This window comes from Hippopotamus amphibius, chromosome 14 (genome assembly GCF_030028045.1).
Source record: "Hippopotamus amphibius kiboko isolate mHipAmp2 chromosome 14, mHipAmp2.hap2, whole genome shotgun sequence".
Lineage (NCBI taxonomy): Eukaryota > Metazoa > Chordata > Mammalia > Artiodactyla > Hippopotamidae > Hippopotamus > Hippopotamus amphibius.
This window is the reverse complement of record NC_080199.1, coordinates 18,046,399-18,069,822: the sequence shown is the minus strand read 5'-3', so window position 1 is coordinate 18,069,822 and position 23,424 is coordinate 18,046,399. Positions and strand designations below refer to the sequence as shown.

At 48.5% G+C, this 23,424-nt stretch overlaps 1 protein-coding gene and 1 long non-coding RNA gene across 2 annotated transcripts; both read right to left on the bottom strand.

Annotated features, from left to right (window-relative positions):
- Positions 1 to 4,077: 4,077 nt before the first annotated feature.
- Positions 4,078 to 8,431, bottom strand: LOC130835895 (uncharacterized). Its single transcript, XR_009049060.1, has 3 exons — positions 8,398 to 8,431; positions 6,267 to 6,355; positions 4,078 to 4,808 (listed from the first exon to the last, which is right to left on the bottom strand). It is a non-coding gene; the product is annotated as an uncharacterized LOC130835895 (long non-coding RNA).
- Positions 8,432 to 17,998: 9,567 nt separating this feature from the next.
- On the bottom strand, positions 17,999 to 21,938 carry SOX21 (SRY-box transcription factor 21). The gene has a single exon (XM_057707737.1). The coding sequence runs from the start codon at positions 20,423 to 20,425 to the stop codon at positions 19,595 to 19,597; it is 831 nt and encodes a 276-aa protein (XP_057563720.1). The 5' UTR covers positions 20,426 to 21,938; the 3' UTR covers positions 17,999 to 19,594.
- Between the last annotated feature and the right edge of the window lie 1,486 nt (positions 21,939 to 23,424).

Below are 23,424 nucleotides of genomic sequence, written 5' to 3'. Positions count from 1 at the left end.
ATACAGAAAAATAACCGTTTCATTAATTAAATGCCAGATGCTCCTCTGTCATATTTTTCCTTCTTTTTTGTCTAGGTACGCTTCTTTATGTGACAGTGATTGTTACAGTACTTAGAATACAACACACACACACACACACACACACATCAGCCTCTCCACTCACCCTCTAGTGCTTATCAATATGTATTTCATAGATGGCTAGAGTTCACTGCAGTCGCTGGTGGGATCTTTTTTTTCTCCTTTTATTTTTAGTGGTGGGATTTTTTGAGTTCCTCTTGTTTTTTTGTTTTGTTTTGTTTTTTAAATTTATTTTTATTTTTTAAATAATGACTGGCTCTTTCTTTTTTTATAAATTATTTATTTATTTATTTATTGGCTTTGTTGGGTCTTCGTTGCTGCTTGTGGGCATTCTCTAGTTGTGGTAAGCAGGGGCTACTCTTCTCTGTGGTGCGCAGGCTTCTCATTATGGTGGCCTCTCTTTTTGTGGAGCATGGGCTGTAGGCGTGCGGGCTTCAGTAGTTGTGGCATGTGGGCTTAGTAGTTGTGGTGCAGGGGATTAGTTGCTCTCCAGCATGTGGGATCTTCCTGGACCAAGAATCAAACCCATGTCCCCTGCATTGGCAAGCAGATTCTTAACCACTGCGCCACCAGGAAATTCCAGGGGGTTTCTTTTTGAAGTGATGGAAATGTTCTGGAATTAGATAGCGGTGATGGTTGCACAACTCAATGAATATACTAAATACCACTGAATCATACACTTTAAATGGTGAATTCTATGTTATGGGAATTATATTTCAAGTTTTAAAAAAGAGGCAACAACCACAACCTAGAATTAGTAGGGTGCCTGAGAATCATGTGGTACAAATTTCAAGTTTTCTAACTGAGAAAATCTTAAGGGTGCTGTCCAAGAAATTATCTTTAAAAACTAGTTTGAAGAGATTCTCACTTATTGAGAACCCATTGAGACTTGAGGACACCTGGCATTAAAAGCAGAATGATGCCCACATCAGGGCCGTAGAGACCACCACTGGAGAGCCATCATTTAAATAAATGAATATTTATTGAGGGCTTACTTTTCCTAGTGCTGGGGATACAACAGGAACCAAACAGGCAAAAATATCCTGCCTCCATGGAACTTAGATTCTAACCTAAGTCTTCCCTAGACAGCACATTTTAGAAGCTATGTTGTCAAACTAGTGCACATTTAAAAATCAAAACCAGTTTTCATAAGGAATGGTTGAATGAACTGAGCGTTTTCACCTTTAGAAAGAGAAGATTGAGGGAGAACGTGATAACTGCCTTCAAAAGCCATTTGGAAGAGAGAGCCGTTTCATTCTCCACTGCTCCTATAACAGCGCTCGCATCACGGTAAACGTTACAGAGAGGTGGATTTGGGCGCTCATAAAGGAAGGAAGAAAACTCACGTTATTGTGTACATCCTTAGTAGCAGATATGTCGCTGGGTGTTTCACCTGTGTTATCTCATTTAATCCCCACAGTATCCCTACAAGGTGCAACGATTAGCACCACTTAAAGCAGTGGAAATGGAGGCTTAGCAAGTTTACGTAATCACCCCAAGGTCACACAGCTGGTCAACAGCTGAGATGATGCTCAGACTTTTCCCTGCTGACTCCACACTCCTGCCACCATGCCATGATGTCTTTCCAATGGTTCTTGCTTTCAAAAATGTGCACATCTGTGGAAGGGAAGCCTGCATGTGATGTAGAGGTGGATGGGATGACCCAAAGTGTCATTGCAGAAATACTTTGACCGCTCACAACATGCTCTCACACTGTCTCATTTGGTTTACTCTATAAAGAGGGTGAAAGTGATAAAATGAAAGTAATAATAATCCACAGGCATGTGAGTCATTTGAGATAATATGCTCGCAGGACCTAGCACAGTGACATCAACATTACTCAGCAAGCATTTACTGAGCATCTGCTTTGTGCCAGGTCCTCTGATGTGACACCAGCCTGGTCTTCATGCAGCTTACAGTTTTGTCTGACAAATAGAGTGCACACCATAAGATGTAATGTCCACACCCTTTCCCCTAGTCCCCAACCCACATTTCCTCTATGCAGGGCAGGCTACTGTCCTAATTTTATACCCATGTATTCAATCAGCTGGTAAATGTTACTGTGTGCTTCTATGTGTCAGGCACTCTTTTAGGCATTGGAGATAAAGCATTGAGAAAAATTGACAAACAAGAATCTCTGTTTTATGGGGCTTGCTTTGGTGCTTATAACAAACAAATATAGATAAAATATTTACTACATTGAGAAGTGAAAAGTGCTATGAAGAAAAATAAAGCTTGGAAAGGGAATAAGGGAGTCCTGGGGAGTTTGGAGGTTGCAAATTTAAATAGGTGGTCAGGAAGGACCTCACTAAGTTTGAATCTTGGCATTGACTTTGAGGAAATGAAGGGTGAGGCATGCAGATATTGGGGGAAAGAGAACTTGGGGCTGAGGAAGGGCCAGGGCAAATGTCCAGAAGAGGGAGTGTGCTGGGTGTGAGGGAGACAAGGTCAGAAAAGTAATTGGCAACCCAACTGTGCAGGGCAGGTGGGGCACTGTGAAGACGTGAATTTGCTCTGAGTGAGATGGAATGTCATTGCAGATCTGTCCACTGTGTTGAGAACAGGCTGTAGGGAAAAAGGATATGAGCAGGAAGTTTAGGAGCCAGGGCAGGTAGAAGGATCCTGCCATGTTCACACTCTAATCCCTGGAATGTGAGAATATGTTACATACATTGCATGGCCAAAGGAACTTGGCAGATGCAATTAAGGTTACGGACTTTTTTTTTTTTAATATTTATTTATTTATTTATTTAGGCAGGCTGTGCCCGGTCTCAGTTGCGGCACGCGGAATCTTCATTGCGGCATATGGACTTCTTAGTGTGGCAAGCATGCTGGATCTAGTTCCCCAACCAGGGATTGAACCTGGGCCCCTGCAGTGGGAGAATAGAGTCTTACCCACTGGACCACCAGGAAGTCCCCAGATTATGGACTTTAAAATACGGAGATTGTCCTGGACTGTCCAGATGGGCCCCTTCTAAACGCATGAGCCCTTAAAAGCAGAGTTTTCTTCAGCAGGAGTCAGAGAAATGTGGCAGAAAGAGAAGTCAGGGAGATACAGAGCATGAGAGGGACTTGATCATCAGTTGTTGACAGGAAACCATGAGAAGCAACCGAACCCTGCAACAATCTTAAGGAAGCTGGAAGATGAGAGTCGAAGTCAGTTGACACCTTGATTTCAGCCTTGTGGGACCCTGAGCAGAGAACCCAGCCAAACCCCGAGACCTCTGACCTACACAACTGTGAGATAATAAATGCATGTTGTTTTAAGTTGCTACATTTGTGGTGATTTGTTAAGGCAGCACTAGAAAATTAAAGCAGGGGTTGTTGCAGTAATTCACATGAGAGATGCTGATGGTTTGGACTTTTGAAGCTACATTCCAGAGGATTTCCTGATGGGTGACATGTAGGGCATTAGAGAAAGGGAGGAATCAAGGATGGCTCCAAGGGTTTTGGCCTGAGCAACTGCAAGGATGGAGTTGCGATTAACTGAAATGAGAAAGACTATGGGAGGAGCAAGTCTGGGTGGGAAGATGGAGTGTTTGGTTGCATCTATGTGAAGTTTGAGGGGCCTGTAAGCATCTAAGTGGAAATGTCTAGGAGGTAGTTAGATAGATTAGTTAGTCTAGATATTAGACAGATCTAGATTGGAGAAATAAATTTGAGAATCATGGGCATATAACTGATTTTTAAAGCCATGAGATTAGATGAGATTATTGTGGCACACGGAATTCTAACATCACCCCGATGATATAGCCCTTTTAAAGTCTCCTTCTTAACTGTGGACAGAACCTGTGAAATGAGATTTCCCTCCTGTGATTATGTTTCAGTGTATGGCAAAAAGGATTTTGTAAGTGTAATTAAATTTACTTTATTAGTCTGCTTGGGTTGCCATAATAAAATACAATGGACTGGGTGGTTTAAACAAAAGAAATTTATTTTATCATCCATTTTCTCAAAGTTCTGGAAGAAAGAAGTCTGAGATTGGAGTGCCAGCATGGTCAGTCTCTGGGGAGAGTTCTCTTCCTGGCTTATAGATGGCCACCTTCTCCCTGGCACTCCCTTCTCACATGGCAGTGAGAGAGGTGGAGGGGTTATAGGAGAGAAAGATCTCTAGCATCTCTTCCTGTAAGGGCATTAATACCATCATGGGGGCCCCATCCTCATGACCTCCTCTAACCCAATTACCTCCCAAAAGCCCCACCTTCAAATACCATCATGTAGAGGTTAGGGATTCAACAGGGCACAAACATTCAGTCAATAACAGTTACTAATCAGTTGACTTCTAGTTAATTCAAGGGAGATAATCAAATTGGCTTGACCTAATCCCATGAGTCCTTTGAACACCTGGCTCTAGAGGGCAGAGACAGAAGAAGAGAGAAATCTGAGGTAAGAGGGATTGCATGCATAAGAAATTCTTCATTGCCAACTTTGAAGTCGGAGGACAGAGCCATGTGGCAAGAAATATGAGCAGCCCCTATGAGCTGAGAGCAGCTCCCTGCTGACAGCTTGCAGAATGGGGCCTTAGTCCCACAGTCTCAGGGAACTGAATCCTGCCAACAACCTTGGAAGCAGAATCTTCTCTGGAGCCTCTGGATGAGAACCCAGAGCATCTGACCCCTTGACTTCAGTTTTTGAGACCTTGAGCAGAGGACCCGGCCACACCATGCCTGGATTTCTGAGCTGGAAATGGGTGTCCTTGTAAGCCACTTAGTTTGTGGTAGTTTATTTTGCTGTAAAACAAACAAACAAACAAACAAAAACAACAACAAAAAAACTAGTATAATCACCAAGGCAATTAGTATAGACAGAGACCAGGAGAGGCTCAAGACTTGAGCCCTGGGGCACCCTAATGTTTAAAGTTAGCAAAAAAGGGGAGAACCCAGAAAAAAAAAAAAGAGACACACAAGGAGTGGACAGGAGGAAAGCCAAGAGAGAGTGGGGTCCTGGAGGCAAGTTGAAGAAAGTGTTTCTGGGAGGGGAGAAAATACTGGTCTATGCTGAGGACTGATGAAGGTCAAGATGCCAACATTTTATGGATAAGAAAACAAAAACTCTTGAGAGGGCAAGTGACTTGCCCAAGGTAACACAAATGGAAATTTGTGGAACCAGATGGCTTCTAGTTTCATTCCTTTCCATTCACACCATGTTGTCTTCATCAACTTATAGTTTTTTAAAAAATAAATAAATTTATCTATCTATTATCTATCTATCTATCTATCTAATCTATCTATGTCTATCTATCTATCGCTGCATTGGGTCTTCATTTCTGTGTGTGGGCTTTCTCTAGTTGTGGCGAGCGGAGGCTACTCTTTGTTGCGGTACATGGGCTTCCCATTGCGGTGGCTTCTCTTGTTGCGGAGCATGGGCTCTAGGCTTACAGGCATCAGTAGTTGCAGCACGAGGGCTCAGTAGTTGTGGTGCATGGGCTTATTTGCTCCGAGGCATGTGGGATCTTCCCATACCAGGGATCAAACCTGTGTCCTCTGCATTGGCAGGTAGATTCTTAACCACTGCACCACCAGGGAAGTCCAATATAGTTTTTATTTTTAAAGAACTTTTATTGAGATATAATTGACATACAATAAACTGCATGTATTTAAAGTGTACAATTTGATATTTTTTCCTATTGGTAATGTATATATGGCAATCGCAATCTCCCAATTCATCCCACTAACATAGTTTAAAAAAATGTTTTTTAATTGAGTTGAGAGGCAAGATACCTGGGTTCTGTTTATTTATTTGCCAAGACAAATTCATAGAAGTTTACTATAGTATAAAACATTGCAGTGGTCTGACTATGGGTCTTACTGGACAATCCTTTCTCAGGTTTGAACAGTTGTTATCAATCCTGGGTGTGCACCAGATCAACAAGGGAAAATTTTAGAAACATATATGCCTGAGCTCAGGTTCCAGGAAGTTCTAGCTTAGCAGACCTTCACAGAGGCTTGAGTGCCTGTAATGGTTCAAAAACTCACATCGATTCTGATGCTCTGCTAAGGTACAGAAACACTTTTCTAGAACACTTCTTGTAGCCTAGTTTCACAGAGAGAAGAGTAATATCTGATGGAAGAGACTCTCTACCAAGCTTTTTTTTTTTTTTTTTTTTTTTTTGAGAGTGAGTGAATTATGGGTTTTGAGGAAATAGAGAGGAGCAGAAATTAGTTGTTGTTATGGGGGCCTCTCCATACCTCCTTTATATGGATTTGTGTCTCCTCATTCCAGGAACTGCTGGAGCCGTGTCTCGACATTGTAAAGTGGAGAAATGACTTCTTAGGTCCTTTGGAAGAAACAGGTTATATGTTCACCAACTCTCTTTTCTTTGTTTTAGCACAGCAATATTTTATTTATCCCAGCATTCTTTGTAATCAGGTTGACACACTGGCCATGGAAATAGGGGCTAAAGTAATGCCTATCGTTCCCAGGCATGGCTGTAAAACCCCTGCAAGAGCCATGGGCTGTCTTTGCTTGTCAGTTAGCTGGATGCAGAGAATCCAGAAGGCCCTAGGTGATGGCCTTGCAACAAAGTGGAAAAATTCTAGGTCCTGAGTCACTACTTAGAGAGAAGCCACATGTCCTGCCTTGGACTGTGATATACATGAAAAATAAACTTTTATTGTTTTAAGCCATTGAGATTTGGGGGTTGGTTATAACAGCTCACAATAGACTTTTGTTGTGGTAAACTGCTGAGATTAAGGGTTTATATGTTGTTTCAGCTTGCTGTTGCTCATACTGACTGATAAGTCTATATTGGCAGTTAAGAAAATATGTAATTGACGTTATAATGGTCCCCTACTGAAACTGTTACAATAATATCGAAAGATAATTGCAGTTTGTTGGAAGATTGAAGAATGTATTAATCAGTTCCAGCTGCTATAACAAAATATCATACACTGGGTGGCTTATAAATAACAGAAATTTATTTCTGACAGATCTGGAGGCTGGGAAGTCCAAGATCAAGGTGCCAGTGGCTTCAGCATCTGGTGAGGGTCCACTTCTTGGTTCACAGAGAGCCATATCTGGCTGTGTCCTCACATGGCTGAAGGGGCAAGAGAGGTCTCCAGAATCTCTTGGCACTAATCCCATTCATGAGGGCTCTACCCTCATGACCTAATCACTTCCCTCTGGGCATTAGGATTTAACCTATGAATTTGGGAGGTACATAAACATTCAATTTATAGTAGAGAATAGTGAATGAGTTCCTATCTTTCTTGATAAAAAATTGGTAAGAGGTTTAGAGAAATAGAACCAGGAAGGGAAAATGGCAGAGTATCCAGTGAAGAAGTAGAAAAACCAGGTGAGTGTGGTACCCATCAGCCAAGTAATTTTTAGGAGGGGAGAGTGACCAACTGTGTCAAATGCTGTAGATCAAGGTAGATGAGAACTGGCCGTTTGATTTAGGAAGTCACTTGTGACGTGGATGAGAGCAGATTTTGGTGGTGTGGTGTGGGGGGAGGAGGACAAACCCTGATTAGTGGAAGTTTAAGAGAAAAGAGGAATTATAGATAGGAAATTATAGATAGGGAATATAGATATCTTTTATTTTTTAATGAATTCACTGTAAAGGGGAGCAGAGAAGTGGTAGCTAGGGGGAAAAATGAGGTCATGAGAGGTTTTTTGTCTTTTGTTTTTTAATGAGAGGATAGCATTTTTTTTTTCCTATAATGACAAGAATGATTCAGTAGAGGGAAATTTTTGACATTGCAAGAGAAAAGGGGAGAGATTTTCCGGAGCCATATCTAGTATGTCATGTGGTGTATTAGTTATCTCATGCTGCATAACAAATCACCCCAAAACCTAATGGCTTAAAGCAATACACATTGATTATCTCATGATTTCTGTGGGTTGGGGTTCCAGGAGCGCCTTGTTGAGGGCCTCTGGCTCAGTGTCTCTCACAAGGCTCAGTCAAGGTGTCAGCCTGGACTGCTATCATCCCAAGGCTCAACCAAGTGAGTAAGGCACTTCCATGTCACTCAACTCTACTGGTGGCAGATTTCAGGTCCTTGCCAGCCTTTGGCCAGGGACACATGGGCCTCTCTACAGAGCAGCTCACAAAATGGCTACTGGCTTCCCTCAGAACAAGAGCTAAGAGAAAGAAGGAAGGGGAACTCATTATTATGTAACTTAACCAGGAAGTGCCATCCCATCGCTTTGCCTTATTTTATTTTTTAGGAGCAAGTCTCTAGCTTTAGCCCACACTCAGAGGGAGAGGTTTACACAGAGGCATGAATTCCAGGAAGTGGGGATCATTGAGGTCATTTGAAAGGCTGTCTACCAGAGAGGGGATGGGATTTGTGCCCAAGTAGAGAAGTCGGCCCTCACCAGGAGCAAGGACTGTTCACTCGTAGTCACAGGAGAGAAGGCAGCGTCTGAGGGCACACAGAAGCTAGTAAGTACGCAGCTGTGAGGATGGAGGCGAAAGCATTTGCTCATTAGCACTGAGCACCTTGGAGAATGGCAGCAGATAACACGAGGACCCACGGTCTATTTTCCTTTGTTCCTCTGTTGTATCCTTCAGCAGAGCCAGAAGGATTCTAAATCCAGCACAACACAGCTCTCTACCCTCTCACATTCTTAACAATGAAGCATTTAAAGCATCACACCAGCATTTGCTAACAGTTTTACCTGAACTCAGAAAAATGTCAGAAAATTCACAAGGAACTACGAGCAGGAGAAGGAAACAAAGAGATGAGGAGAGAAGAAAAGATGAGGTGCCATCTGAGGAATCTGCTCCCCAGCTGGGTTTTCATGCATGGGTTTCTCTCACTTTTCAAAAATCACATTAAGCCAGAAGCCTTTGCTGTTGAACAGTTGTCATTTGAGGAAAAAAGCTTTTTGATGGTTTGTTTTGTTAAAGAAGAAAAGTGAGACAAATATTTTATCTTCACTAACAGCTTCCCCAGACCCATCTGCCAGCAGTCATGATAGGGTGGATCTCAACTTGGAGAGTGGGGTACACTGGAAACAGCAAATTATCAAGGGGCTCCAGTTTTGATTTTCAAGGTTGTCAGGGGAGGAAATCTTATTGTTGCTGAGACTGTGGAAGGTTCCTTCCTTAGCTCTATCCTGGGAGGCAGCAAGGTGAATAAAAGCGTTTAGGCTCTGGGGCCACCAAATACGGTCTAGAATCCCAGCTCCACTACTTACCTTGCGAAAGCTCGCCTCTCCTCTCCCCACCTGTAAATAGGTAGTACTTGTCTGGAAGGTTAGAGAGAAACGGGGGAAATGGCTTCCAGGGGGGCGCCATTCACACAGAAGAGGGTGCTTCCTGGCCTTGGGTATCTGAGAGGCTCACTGCCGCAAAACAGGAGGTCCATCCCCAAATGACTTAGGGTTCTCTGCCTTGCTATTATATAGATGAAATTTCCCCACATGCATTCTGTCCAGCTCCGCCCCTCATCTTTTAGTCCAGGACCCCAAGTGCCTCCTTCTTGCCCACTCCAGACCCTCTCCAGAGAGGATTTTCCCAGCAGGGAGCACTCCTTAGCCAACAGAACCATCCAGAATTTTCCAGACCTCCTCCTTGACTTGCTGTACCTCCTAGAACTACCAACTCCTGTTCTTCCTGCAGAAAAAGAGCTTCCAGTCGCGGACTAGGATGTCCTTTACATCCACCTCACTGATGAAGGTGGCCCAGCACCTAGGCTGAGACAATGGTAAATAGATGCCCCAAGCCCGTAGCAGCGGACAAGTCATTATTTTCAGGGAACGCTTTTCGAAAAAGCCTCGGGCCATGTGATCCGGTCGGAACTGGGGCTTGATCTCCCAAAGCTTTGGCAGGAAGATAAACCCTGCTCTTATGGACCTCATACTCTTGACCTCGGACAAGCTCTAGGGAAAAAGGACTCCAAGGAGTGCGCTCGCTCTGGGCTGGAGCTCACCCCACCCAGGGAAACCACCTGCGCGTCCTTGTCGTGCAAAGTGCGCTTCTCACCCTCCAGAGCTTCTCTGTACCTCGCATGGGTACCGCCCGGAGCGCGTGGCCCTGGGGGGTGCGGAAGTCGACTTTGCTTTTCTTACACACGGGGTCGGGGCGAAGGTGGCAGCCTGGGTGCGACGTGGGTCGCTGGCGTTTCCGCAGCTGCCGGAGTCTGAGGCTGCAGGAAGGCCTAAGGGTTACCGAAGCCTGGATGCGGCTAAATCCTGGGGTCTGGGCCAGGGGCACGCCCAGCCTCCGCCTCCTCCTGAGCCCCTGGGCTGCTCTGGGCCGCGGGCGCCGATTCAGGCCCGGCCCAGGCCTGTGGGCACACACCAGTGTGTGCAGCCGAGGAGAAGCATGTGGGGGCCGTGGGCTGCGAGGCCTACTTGTACACTCAGCTCCTCATTTCTCACAGCTGCCCAAGGCAAGACGTCCTGGCTCTGGGGAAACAAAGAGGCCCAAGGGCGACTCTTCCGAGAGGGAGGTGGTGAGGGCTTTGAAAGTGCACTGGGTAGGTAATGAGTCCCCGCGGCCGCAAAACCGCTCGCAAACATCAGAAATCCACCACCTTCTGCGAGCGGTCCCATCCTTTGAATCCGCAGCTCGACGGTTTCCTTCCCGCCGTGGGTCACGACCTCCATTCCGCGCACCCGAGGGCACGTTCAGGGTCCCCCACTTTTGCACAGAGACTCGCGTTGGGTAACGCTCGCCCAAAACTTAGGGGGTGAGGCGAGCACGCTTCACGCCTCCCATCTCCAGGTTCTCAAAGTGTGCACCTCTGTAACAAAAGTCGAGGCAGCTTTCTAGAAAGGAAGAAAACGGTATCCAAAGACATCCGGGAGTGGGTGCGCACGGATCTGTGCCATCCGCCGTGCACCAGGCACTCAGGTGGGGGTGTGTCGCGGGCGTGGGGGCACAGAGTGACGGGCTGGCTCGGCCGACCTCGGTCCCCGCGGGATCAGGAATGCGAGCCTCGCCTGTTCCGGCTCCCCGCGCGGGGAGAGACAAGCGCAAGTGGGTGGGCGCCGCAGCCGCGGGCTCATGTTTATTCACGCGGCCTTAAACAGTCCATTTGAATACATATTAATCAGCAGCTCTAACTACTTGCTCAAGTCTGGGTTTGCAGGAGAAAAAGGAGTCCCTGAAAAGGAGGAAAAGCAAGTTGGGATCTAGAAGCGCAAGGAAGCCTTGGTCTCGGGCAAAGATGTGGGCGCCTCTGTCCCGCTGGCCCCCCGCAGCGCGCAGCCGGAGGTGGGGCGGGCGCTGAGGCGAGGATGGGCGATTAGCTGAGCGCTTCACTTCTGCCCCTGGCTCTCGTTTCACCGCTGGAGCTGGGAACGAGCTCCTTGGTAGCCCTGAGGGTCTATCGGGGGCAGATTTCCCTGGAAGGAAAAGGAGCCTTAGTTTCAGAGTCCCTCGCTGGCACCGACCCCTCTTCTAAAGTGTTATCACAATTGTGATTTAGTTTTCTTAAGTAAGTTTCAGGCTGCACAAAATCTGTTTTCCACTGTGGGTTTGCAGGAGTTAATACCGTGGGGGAGAGGCTGGTCCCAATTGTAGAGATTCGTCTTTCTAACGTAGCTCCAACTACAGGAGGGGTCACCGAGTCTGGATGAGTGGACTTTCAGGACCCTTCCCAGCTTCCGGATCCCTCAGTGCCACGCGGAACCTTCCAGACTCCGCGTGAGAGTCACCTCCCGGTGCCTTCTCTCCCTAACGGGGGTAGTATCTTTTCCCAGTTGGGGCCGAACCAGCAGGAGCTTTGCGGAGGAGTTAGGGTTGGGGGTGGCTGAGGTTCTTCACCTCCTCCGGCTGTTCGCCGTGTCCCGTCGTTCATCAGCCCTGGCAGCACCTTCCCCAGGTGTTGAACCAGAGGGCAAGAGGGAGTGTCAGTAGTAAGGCAGTTCTTTTTCTCGTCCTGATTTTTTTCTTTTATCCTCCCTTCCTTCCCTCCGTTTCGCTCGGCACCCGCTGTTCCCATGCTTCCTTGAACTGCTTCTCCATGTCCTCTCCCCGGCTCTACCTGCGTTGTCTCACTCCCCGTCACTGAGCCGGTCTATGCAGGCAAAGGGAGGCCGTATAGGCCATTTAGATGATCCAGTTCAAAACAAACACCATTACTAAAACTTCGGCCAAGTGGGAGAGAGCGAGGGAGAGCGGGCGCGCAAACGTTTGTTGGGCAGAATTCTCCTGTGTTTGAGTGCGCTTCTACTGCCACACAATTTCCCCCGACTCCTAATGTCGGCATAGACCTCCAGTCTGTCGGAATCTCGAAGACTACTCGCAAGCTCCGAGTTTACCATCTGGTGATACATAAACCTGGGTCCACTCCAAACCAGGTGTGTGAGTGTGTGTGTGTGTGTGTGTGTGTGTGTGTGTGTGTGTGTGCGCGCGCGCGCGCGCTTGTTCGCATGTGCGCGTGCACGAGCTTTGGACATGAAATACCCGCAGGGCAAATGGGAAAAGAGCTAAAGGTCCCCTGAACTCAGTGGCAGTACTTGCGGGGGACTCCATGGAGGACAGGCTGGGCTCCCTGCGGATGTCACAGTGGTGACATTGTAGGAAGTAGGAAGTTTACCCGCCTCCCCCCTCCCCAGCCCTTTTAAAGGTATCCCCTTTTCTGCAAACATACTTCTCTCCACTCCTGACCTTATGAAAAGATGGCCCCTGTGGAGCAACCGATCTGAAAAGCCTCACTTGGTCTCTGCTATTCTAGGCTGAGCCTCTCCTTTCGGGTTTCACGCTTTCTGCGAGTGGCTAATTACCTTGGGGTGATCCCGAAATAAAATGGAGGGGTGAGGTGGGTAGGGAGGAGGGTACTCAAGTGACATTGACAATCCAGTAATATCATTCCGTGAAGAGAGGCTGAAGACGTCCTCATAATTTCCCTTAAGAAATCTGGTTTTACTGGTCGATCTCTGTAGGAGAATTCTTTGCCTAGAGGCTTGAAATGAGTAATAGGCCATGTGTCTCCAAGTCCTCGGCTAATATGATAATAAATACATTCAAGGAGGGCAACGGGGTGTTTACAGTTAGTACCTAAACTTCTTCTGCTTGTCAGAAAGTCCCTAAACAACCCCTCCCCCAATCAAGCGAGGAGCCCAAAGGAGGTAGAAATCAGGTAGAGAAATCTTCAGAAGGAATTAAAAATCCAAAGCCGATTTTATTTCCTCCAGTCAAGTGTGAATGATAGGGCGGGTGCGGCAAGGGTGATAGAGTCTACCTGACAAAGCATGCAGTGAGAGGCTGGGGTGGGGTGTGCGGGGTGGAGGGTGGTCACGAAAACGAAGGCACTGAAGCCGTACCACTTCCCGGCTCTGCGCCGAGGCGGTTGCCAAAGGCCCGGTGGCCACCTTGAACCTGGAAACGGAATCCAACAGGTCACTGCCTCCGCACAAATGCCCATCACCCCAATCTCTGTGCGTTTTATCTCCTCAAAGGGACTCCCAACGGGTTTATCCGGACAGAACTATTTGCAAGTTTTTCAGATTTGTCAGTTTCTAGGAACTTGCATGTTTTAAGTGGAGCTAAAACCACGAAAGCTTGGGTTACACTTTAAAATATGCGAGGCTTCTGCCCGGCCCCCTTCACTTGGTAAGGCTCAATTGCTTCTTTAAAAAGAAGTGTCGGGGGGAGAACACTGCTTTTAAAGTTCGGGAACCCCCCCCCTTTTTTGTCACAACAATTTAGAAGCAGTTGTCACTGCTTTTCAAAACCCAGCTTCCCGCCGGCCGTCGGGGAGGTCGGGAGAGCTGCTGCTCAGAGCGCCCTCTGAGCCTGCGCGCGTTCGCAGGGACTTGTTAGCTATAGTTTACATTATATTTGTCATCTATAATTTGCATTATTCTTTTAAATTAGCGCATTGCTGAAAGCCGCTGGAAAGTTCGACGGCTGGGTGGCCCAGCAGCCGGGCAGGTTTGGCGGTCAAACCACTGGTCATAAAACAATTGACAGAGTTACCGACGCCCGCCTCCTGGGCAGTGAAGGGAGCCTGAGGACAGCCCAGATCTCCGCGGGTTCGCGCCCTGCCTCCGCCAGCAATTCAGGCAGAAGGTTCCCTGTTGCGTGGGGTTCAGTCAAAGGCTTACAGCCGGGGGAGAGGGGTGGGGTGGGGCAAGGGGAGAAGCCCGCGAGAAAGAGCTAAGCTTTAAGTGTATTCTAATTCTTCAAGGGGGTGGGGACAATGTTCTACGCAGCCCGATGGGGCTCTTCATAAGCTCTGGATTTGAGGGGGAGGACAGAGGAACGGGGAGGGGGGAGGGCGGGCAGTAGTTGCTCGTCAATTGTTTGGTCTTCACATCTTTTCCAGCGGCCCAGGTAGGCTGAAAACAAAAACCCTCAGGTTTTGGACCACTCCCCTAGATAAGGTGGAGGTGGGGTGGGGGCTGTGAAACGCAAAAGCCATCCTTGGTATTCGCCCTCCCCCACATCCGTAGGAAGCCAGGGTTCCTCCATTAAATGTATATGCATTCATTCATTCCACAACTATTCATTCAGCACCTACCATGTATCAGACACTGTACTAGACTCTCAAAAACTCAATATAAATGGAAAGCAGGCCCCACCCAGCGTCTAAGGATTGGCTCCCTGGAATGTTCTAAAATCAGCATGCATCTTGGAATGGCCAGACTTGCTGCTCCACGGATTCCAACGCTGGGCAAACTGACACAAGGAAACATAACTTCTGCATAACTTTTACCTCTCCTTTCCTTTTTTCTTTTTTAAAGTAGCAAAGGACCATTAATTAGAAGAATAATTACTGCTACCCTACATTATCCCAACCTGTTCAATTTCTATCTGTTGCAGACAATGCTAATAATGGCAATTATTGCTTCTATAAACACCCCGAGGCAGCACTCTCCTCCCGCAGTGTGTGTGTGTGTGTGTGTGTGTTTAAAGAATATATATAAAAAGTTCCCCCGCTCATTTGCATAGCTTCATCTTTACCTTTTTCCATTCAGCCCTTGCAAAAAGCATATCTATTCAAAGCCCTTGCAAAAAGCATATCTATTCAAAGGGCATTTAGTCCATTTCTTTCTTGGCCGGTAAACCTATTCATCAATTGTTCTGCCTTGTAGATCGCATTCTAATGCTAATCTAGCGTGTTAAATATCTTTTTGTTCCCCTTTCACCGTTTTGTCATTCAGTTTATCCAGTTTTGGTCACCCATTTTATTTATTTATGCGCCTGCTCCTATTCAGGGGCTCATGTATTTTTTATTATGTTGTTTCACTGTCACGCAGTGTCAACTTAGTCTATTCAATGGGGGCTACTTGAAGGCCGGAGGGACAAAGCGTGTACACATTGCACCGCTATTCATTCCGGCCAGCTGGATCGGCTGAAAAAAAAACCTTGTGAAAAGAAACGCCTCACAATGGACACAGAAGAAGTGCACAATGCTAACAGTTTTCCAAATACCACTGATTGGTTTCTTCACAATGAGGAGAAAGCCGCCGCTTTTTCTTAGCTCCACTTCAACAAACAACACTCTCACAAAACCTCCCAACCCTGCGTTTTGTTCCCGGACAAAACCTCCTCGACTGTCTAAACGCTCCCACTGAAGGACAAAAAAAAAAAAAGGATAAAAAAAAAACAACAAAAAACCCTCTTTTCACTATCTTCCCCCCCCCCTTTTTTTTTCCTGCGAGAGAGAAAAAAAGAATGGGGGGGGGGTGGAGGGATTGTCAGTGAATTAATAATATCAGTCTTTTAAAAGAAGAGGGCTGACCTTTGAGATGCACTGGGCTGAGAGAGAAAGAACGGGGAGAGATTAATAAAGTTTGGCGCTCTCCCTGCCTCGGCGGGACTGTGGGCGCGAGAAAGACACGGACTCTTCGGGCGGGCGACTTGCGGGAACTTCACTCGCAGCGAGGGTGAGGCGGCGGCGGGGAGCGGCCGAGCCGCGCTCTGATTGGCTGGCGCGCGGGTCCCTATCTGCTCCAGGAAGATGGTCGAATCTTCTCTATCTTCTGCTCCCCTCGCCTGGGCTACCCAGAGCTTGGGGGGTGAGGAGGAGATTCACGGTGTTTTGTTCTACTTTCTTCGGGGGGTGGGGGGGGAAGGGGAGGAGGAAATTGTCAAATGAAGTGACAACAGCGGCCAGCCCCGCTCCCCGGAAGCCATCCCTCGCGCAGCCGCGTCCCCCAGCTCTGGTCCGAACAATTCCACCTGTTTGTTCGAAGCCCGAAGGCAACACGCCTGTCCCCTCGGGTGTGAGGCTTGTTTAAAGCCCTTAGACAACAGTGACTACCTAAGGAATGTCGTGGTTTTTTAAACCTTAAAAAGAAACGAAAATGTAGACGAGCAAAAAGAAGGAATGGAAGGAAGAAAAGAAGGAGAGGAGAGAAGAGGGGACAGGAGAGAAGAAGCGATGGGTAGAGAGAGAGAGAGATCTCGGGCATGCAAGCAGCTCTTTGCCTAGTCCCAGAGCTGTGTTTGTGGGTCACTTTCTGACTCTCACAGACATACCAGACCCTCTCTCCACGTCCTCTTGCCCCTGAGTCGTATCCCTTTACTTCTGCACAGTCTAACTCGGAGGGAGACTTTCTCCAGGCGCAACTTGTTAGCAAGGCCACTGGAGTCAGAGGGGTGATAAACCAGTCACCCCTGTGGGCCTGTGGACTACTCAGTCGCACAATCTGTTGGCGTTGTGACCCTGTGTGCTCACCCCCCGGCATCCTTCCCCCCTCCCTCACGCATCTTTCTAGTCCTGTTCTCATTCATCAACACTCCTGAGCGTTGCTCCCAGAAAACGCTGATCCTCAGGGAAACGGGAGAGGGCGGGAGGGGGCGGGGAATCTTCAGGCCGGTGGGGCCGAGCTGGAAGGCTCAGGGAGGTAACTAAGATTTAGGGCTGGGGTGATTTCCAGCGAGCCGCAGGAAGTTCCGTGTTGAGAAGTGATGGGCTGCTACAAAAGGGAAAGACGAGGCCTTGAAAGGATTTAATTAACCGTGTCAGGGATAATTACCCCTGGACAGTCCAAATTAGTTTTGCATAATCGCTCAGAACCATATGAATTAACTTATAATATTGCAAAGAGCTCGGGGAATAACAGGAGAGGGATCGTTTTAATTAGTGAATCAGGGTCAAACCAGCAGAGCCTATTTCTCACATTTCCAAAACTTTTCATGGTTCTTAAAATATTATTCCGTTGGGGGAAAACAATGACTTTAAAGAGTTGGATCGCTTATAAAGACGTGGAGCTCCAGAGACGTCTCTGTCGGTGGAGAAACTAATTTAGGACTAGTTGAGTCTTGTATCTTGAGAATTTCTATCCTGGTGGGATGAAAATAAAAGATTTCCCTACAGTTAATTTTTTTTCTCTGATATTCTTCCTGGCGCCCTATAATTTATTTTCTAAAATGAAAATCTTTTATGATTTCAAACCTTTCTCCAGTGGAAACGTATCCATCCTTAGAAATTCAACCCTCTCCATTAGAATTTGTTATATTTCTATTTTAATGCCATTGGAATGACAGAATAAAGCCTTAAAAGAGGCCAAAAGTTGTAAAATGCTGTTAGCAGTGATTATCCTTACAAATAAAATCTTAAGGTGTAAATAAGGAATATGCCAAAGATACATGAACAAATTACACTGATTTAAGCAGTGGGGCTCTCCTACTAACAAGATAAAGTGGTCAGGCAACTTTCCTCTCTTAAAATGTTACTGGAAACTAGTGAAACGCTTTAAACGGTCTGGATGTTTTCAATGGTCTCTGTTCTACTGGTTCATGAATGCCTTTTTTTTTTTTCTCCCAAGATAATACAACTACTTGGTTTTCTTTTTTTTTTATTTTTTATCTTCTTTCCTATTCACGATTAAAAATGTGATAAATCAGGTTTTTGGCTCTGAATAACAATGGCTTGATTTAGATTTCCTAGTAAATCTATTCAAAAGTGAAACAAAGGCTGCCTTTGGAGGATACCTTACACTTCACCTGGACCAGGCACATAAGGGCAATTCAGATAAAAATCTTGTTAGGAACTCAACAAGAAATAGAGGATTTTCTCTTTTCCCTGGTTCAGGCTTTATTTAAACTCTTTGTTCAAAAAAAATGAACAGAGTGATAGTCGGATTCTAATTTACAGATATAGTTTAGACGTCTAATATTAAATTAGATCACACAAGAAAACCATTTACACATAAAGGTTAAAACCAATACTTAAACTTTTAAAAACTTTATATTACATAAAGCCAAAATAAAACTAAATACATGTTAGCCAACTTCATTCACAAACATTAGTCAAAATATATACATTTAAAAAGAAAAAAGCTACAAATGAGGTTCTTTTCTCTAAAATGTGTTTTATCATAATTTGCAAATGAATTGCAGGTGATCTAAAAAATAAGCTAATTAGGGAGGGAACTCCAAAACACATTTAAACGGTGTGAGTTGGTGGAGAAATGCTAGCTGAAACGAGAGACATCTGTCAAAACAATTCTGGTTTTTGTTTTGTTTTGCTAAATAATAAATATATAATTACCACTCAGACAAAAAAAGTCTGATTTAATCTTAGATAAAATTGCGGTTCTGAAATAGTCCCACAATTTTTAAAAGTTAACTTTGACATTTGTTCAAAATGTTTTAGAGTCTAAAACCGACTCAGATTTAGGGCAACGCAAATAACACATTTTCAGACTTAATGCTTTCACGGACATATACACATTTACAATCTTAAGGTGAAACTCAGCCATAAGGGAAAATAGGAATAATGCCTTTTCTCTTTCTGTGTAAACTGTGTCAAAAATCCAAGCAAGTGGACTCAGGGAGACTTCTAGCAGTTTTTAAGTTTTTTCGGTTTTTTTTTAAGGGAGAAAATGCAATTGACAACTTTTCACCTCACACATATTTCTTGTTTGCGGTCCTTGCTCTTGAGAAAGAGCTCTTGCTCTGATTTGCATATGCTATGATAAACAAAAGAAACCGCGATCATCTCACACACAAAAGGCCAGATTCGAGCCGGTCACTGGTCAAGAATGGATCCGGTCTGGGGGTTCTGCTTGAGAGAACAGAGATTTGCAAAGTTCAAATAGTACAAATAGGGAGCAAGTTTGCTCAGAGCCATCCCGCTCCGAGAAACTAATGACACAGATCAGCTTTTCCCTGGTGCCAACCATTTCAGACCTAACATCTGAACAGAATGCATGCAACACAGACCAGGAGAAAGGAATAGTAACAATAAAAGAAAAATAATGGGAAGCAAAAGCAAAACCGACAATAAACTTCCAACAAAGAAAGCTGGAAAACTCAACATGGCAAAAAGTTACTCCTCCGCCTCCATGGGCCAAAACGCAACAGGTTCCGAAGTGCAAAGCAAACATCAACTGCTGCCGGATACAACTGCCCTCTTTCAAGTCGTCTGCGGGGGTGCAGGTCTGAAATGATCCTGTAAATTCACTCCCACCCTCGCCCGCGCACTCGCGCGCTCGGCCACGCGCGCCCCGACTGGCATCTCTGCCTCGGCCCGGCACCTATACATCTTATGTACATACAAACCGGGGCCCCCGTCGCGGGAGGGTGCGCGGGGAGGCCGCAGAGCTCGTACCTATACATATGTACACGTGTGCACACCGGTCCTCGCGAGGCGGCCCCGCGGGGTCATAGCGCGGCGGCGTAGGCCGCGGGGTAGGGGTCCAGCTGAGGCTTGCCCATGCCCGGCAGCAGGATGTAGGCGAGCGGCGGCTGCAGGCCGGGGCTGGGCCACGCGCTGCAGTTGCATGGGATCATGTAGCCCGGGTTGCCCGGGCTGGGGTGCGAGTGCGTGTGCCCCCCGGCGGCCGCGGCCGCCGCTGCAGCCGCCGCCGCCGCGCCGTGGAAGGCGCCCGCGCCCGCGGTCGGGTAGCCCAGCGACGACGCGTACGGGAGGCCGGACGAGGACGACGAGATCTCTGCCATCTTGGAGCCCAGGTCAAGCAGCGAGTAGGGGCTGCCCGCGGCGGCGGCGGCGGCGGCTGCGGCGGCGGCGGCGGCCGACTGCGGGAAGAAGACGCGCGCCGCGGCCGCGGCGGCGGCGGCGGCCGCCTTCTCGGGGTTGGCGAGCAGCGACTCGGGCACCAGGCCGCCGCCCGCGCCCGCGTGCAGCCCGGCGCCCGCCTTGAGCGCCGGGTGCTCGGCGTCGGCCACGCCGCCCAGGCCGTAGGGCACCGGGAAGGCGAACTTGTCCTTCTTGAGCAGCGTCTTGGGCTTGCGCCGCGGCCGGTACTTGTAGTCCGGGTGCTCCTTCATGTGCATGGCGCGCAGGCGCTTCGCCTCGTCGATGAACGGCCGCTTCTCCGACTCGGTGAGCAGCTTCCACTCGGCGCCCAGGCGCTTGCTGATCTCCGAGTTGTGCATCTTGGGGTTCTCCTGGGCCATCTTGCGCCGCTGAGCCCGCGACCACACCATGAAGGCGTTCATGGGCCGCTTGACGTGGTCCACCGGCTTGGACATGCTCTCGCCGTGCCGCGGCTGCAGCCCGCCGCCGCCGCCGCCGCCGCCCGGGCCGTCGCCCTCGGCCCGGAGGAAATCAATGTTGGCTGTCCGCGGGGACCCGTCCGGCCCGCCGCGCTCGCCGCGCCCCACTTCGCACCCCGACGTCGCTCCCGCCCGCGAGGAGGGGGCCGGGGGACCAGCCCCGGGCCACGCCGCGCCCCTGGCCGCCCTGCTCCCTGCGGCCAAGCGCTCGGGAAGATCCTCCCCGGGGCGCGAGAACTTCTCGGCGGTGTCCCCACCCCACGGTGGCAGTTTGCCCTTTGCTTTCTTTTTGTCCTTCCTCTCCGGTGGCGTTCGCTCGCGGACTCCCTGCAGGTAGCCGCCACCCGGCAGCGCTCTCCCCCTTCTCGGTCTTTTCTCTGCTAAATGCACAGCAGCCGGGAAACTTGCGTCGCGGAGGCTCCACTAAGTTGAGCTGAGGAGTCAGCCGCCGCGTGCTGCCAGGTGCCAAAGGGGGCTCTCGGCGGCTGGAGTGTTTGGGTTCTCCTCGGTGACTTTCTCATTTGACAGCAGCAGATGGGGGTGGGGGAGGAGGGGAGGTGGCCCCAGAGGAGGGGGGAGACGGAGGAGGGTCCGGGCGCACCAAGGGAACGCAGAGCGCAGCAATGGATATAAATACAAATACAGCAGCACCAGCCGATCTTCCTCACTCGGGGCAAGCAAGGTGCGCTGATGGGAACCCCCCTAATGGGCTGGGGCTTTGTGGGGGGATCTGTCCGCGCCCCAGCCCCTGCCTCGTGGGTCTTCCTCTCCGGCTCCCGGTCGGGGTAGGAGGTTGGATGAGGCTTGAGCAAGCCTAGGATCGCCGGGCCTCAACGGAAATCCTCCCGGCTCGCCGAGGCGCCGCGGCTCGCTGTCCCTCGGGCCATGCCGGCTCCGCTCGCTCCAAGTCCCTCCTGGCGCGCCGGCCGACTCAGGCTCCCGGGGCGCGCCGGGCGTGGAGCGCGGCCCTGCCTCCGCGCGGCGCGGTGGGCCCGGCACCGGCCGCGTCCCCTCCTCGGCCCTCTGGGCCTCCGCCCGGGACTTGCAACTAACTTCGCCCAAGTTTCCTGCGCCGGCGCCGCCGCGCCCCTCTCGGCGCGCTCGCCTCGGAGCGTGCGCCCGCGTGTGCTCCGCTCCCGGGGCCCCTCTCTCCTGGCTTCCCCCGCCAGAGCCTAGAGGGCGGAGGTACAGGAGGGGGGGATTTAAGGAAGACGCGCCATCACCTCAGTCCGCAGGTTCGCGCTGGGGCTGCTCGCGATTCCCCCACTCCCGCAGCACAGTGGGCCCCTTCCCGGCCCAGGCCTCCAGTCCACCGCTCCCGAGGCGACAGGAGCCCTGTGCACGGGCTCAGGTGAGTGTCGCTACCTGCTTGTGCACGCGCCCGGAGCCGGCGCTGGGTGTGCATGTCCAGTCGCGGCTGAGAGTGTGTATATCTGCGGGCATGCGGAGGAGGTGGAGCCCAGGACTCCAGGAGGGAGGAGGGACCAGCGGCGCCTCCTCCTGCTCCCACACCCCCAGGACCGCGAATTAAACAGGATCCCCTCCGCCCCCCTTCCTACTCCTCCTCCCTCCGCTTTTCACTTGAGAGCAGGTTTAGGAGAGTGGAGAGTCCGGAGCGCGCCGCCGAGTTTGCGCACTGTTTGGCGTTGGCAACCCTTAGTGTCATCCTGGCTACCCTGGCCGGCGCGGGCAGCACTGGTGGCGGCTCTGGGATCCTCGGCCAGGAGGAAGGAGGCGCGCACGTGGAGGAGAGCCTCTCGAGCTTCGGAGGAAGAGGGGAAGCCTCCTAGAAAATATTGGAGACTTTTCCTAGCAAGAAAGTGCTCATTTTCATTGGAGGTCCAGCTGTTACTGGCAGCAGATGCTTCCCGAATTTTCTTGCACTGGTGATGCATCCAGTCACAGGTAGTGGAGTGAAAAATAACTGAGGAGGGGCTGAGCGTGCTCTTGGCAACCCTTTCGAAAAGGAACTAGCCCAGGCTGAGAGTAGGCATCCTTGGCTGGCTATTCTGATCTTTTAAAATTCTGGGGGGTTGTTTTGTTTCTGTTCTGGTCTTCAGTCATCCATGTGCTGATCTCTTTAAGGTACAGTTAACTCACAGTATCTCACTTAAATACACAGAGAGGGTGAGGTGTTCAAAAATCAGTAAGAAGTATAAAACGTTCCTCTGAAAGATAAAAATGAAACATACTAATCACTCTATACTGGAATATTTTTATGCTGTTAAGCACAATTTTCTTTAGTAAGAGCAGTTTTTTTTCTTTATATTTGACATAGTGTCAAAATCAAACAGCATGCTTTTGTTTGCATATTTTCCTTTCTTCTTGAAAACACTCATAACATGATCAGTCTGGAGGTTTCCTTCACCAGCCAGCTTGCCCTTCAGGGAGAACTTGCTTGCCTTCTTTCTTTGGCAGCTGGGATTTGACCTAGCCATGTGGTGTGGACAAGTAGGAAGTTCTATAATCAATTAACTCTTTTTTAAGTCTTTCCAGCAATTCATGGACGCATATGCAGACACAAAACACTGATTGAAGTTAAATAAAAAGTTTTTAGGCCATCAGTTTGTTTTATTGCTCATTTTAATAAAAGAACAGTGATTGTTGCTTTTTTTTAGTTGCTCTGATGACATATAGAAATGCAAATCAGCAGTGAAATGTATGGGAGTGACTATCTTTCTTAAGATACCAGGCTTGCAAATATTTACTTTGTATCAGCCCTTGTATTGCTGAAACAAGTGGACTGATTTCTTTAGAACCATATTCTTTTACAGGCTCTATAAAGACCCTCTGTTGCTCACAGACTCTGGGTGGAGCAACTGTTAAAACCCTAGCAGGTGTAATTACATAACTAGAGTATTAAATATACTGTTTTGTGAAGATAAACTACAAAACTACCAACCCTGAGCTTTTAACCTACTAACGTTATTAGGTTTGAAACAAAAATATTATAAACTGTCATACAAAGAACATGT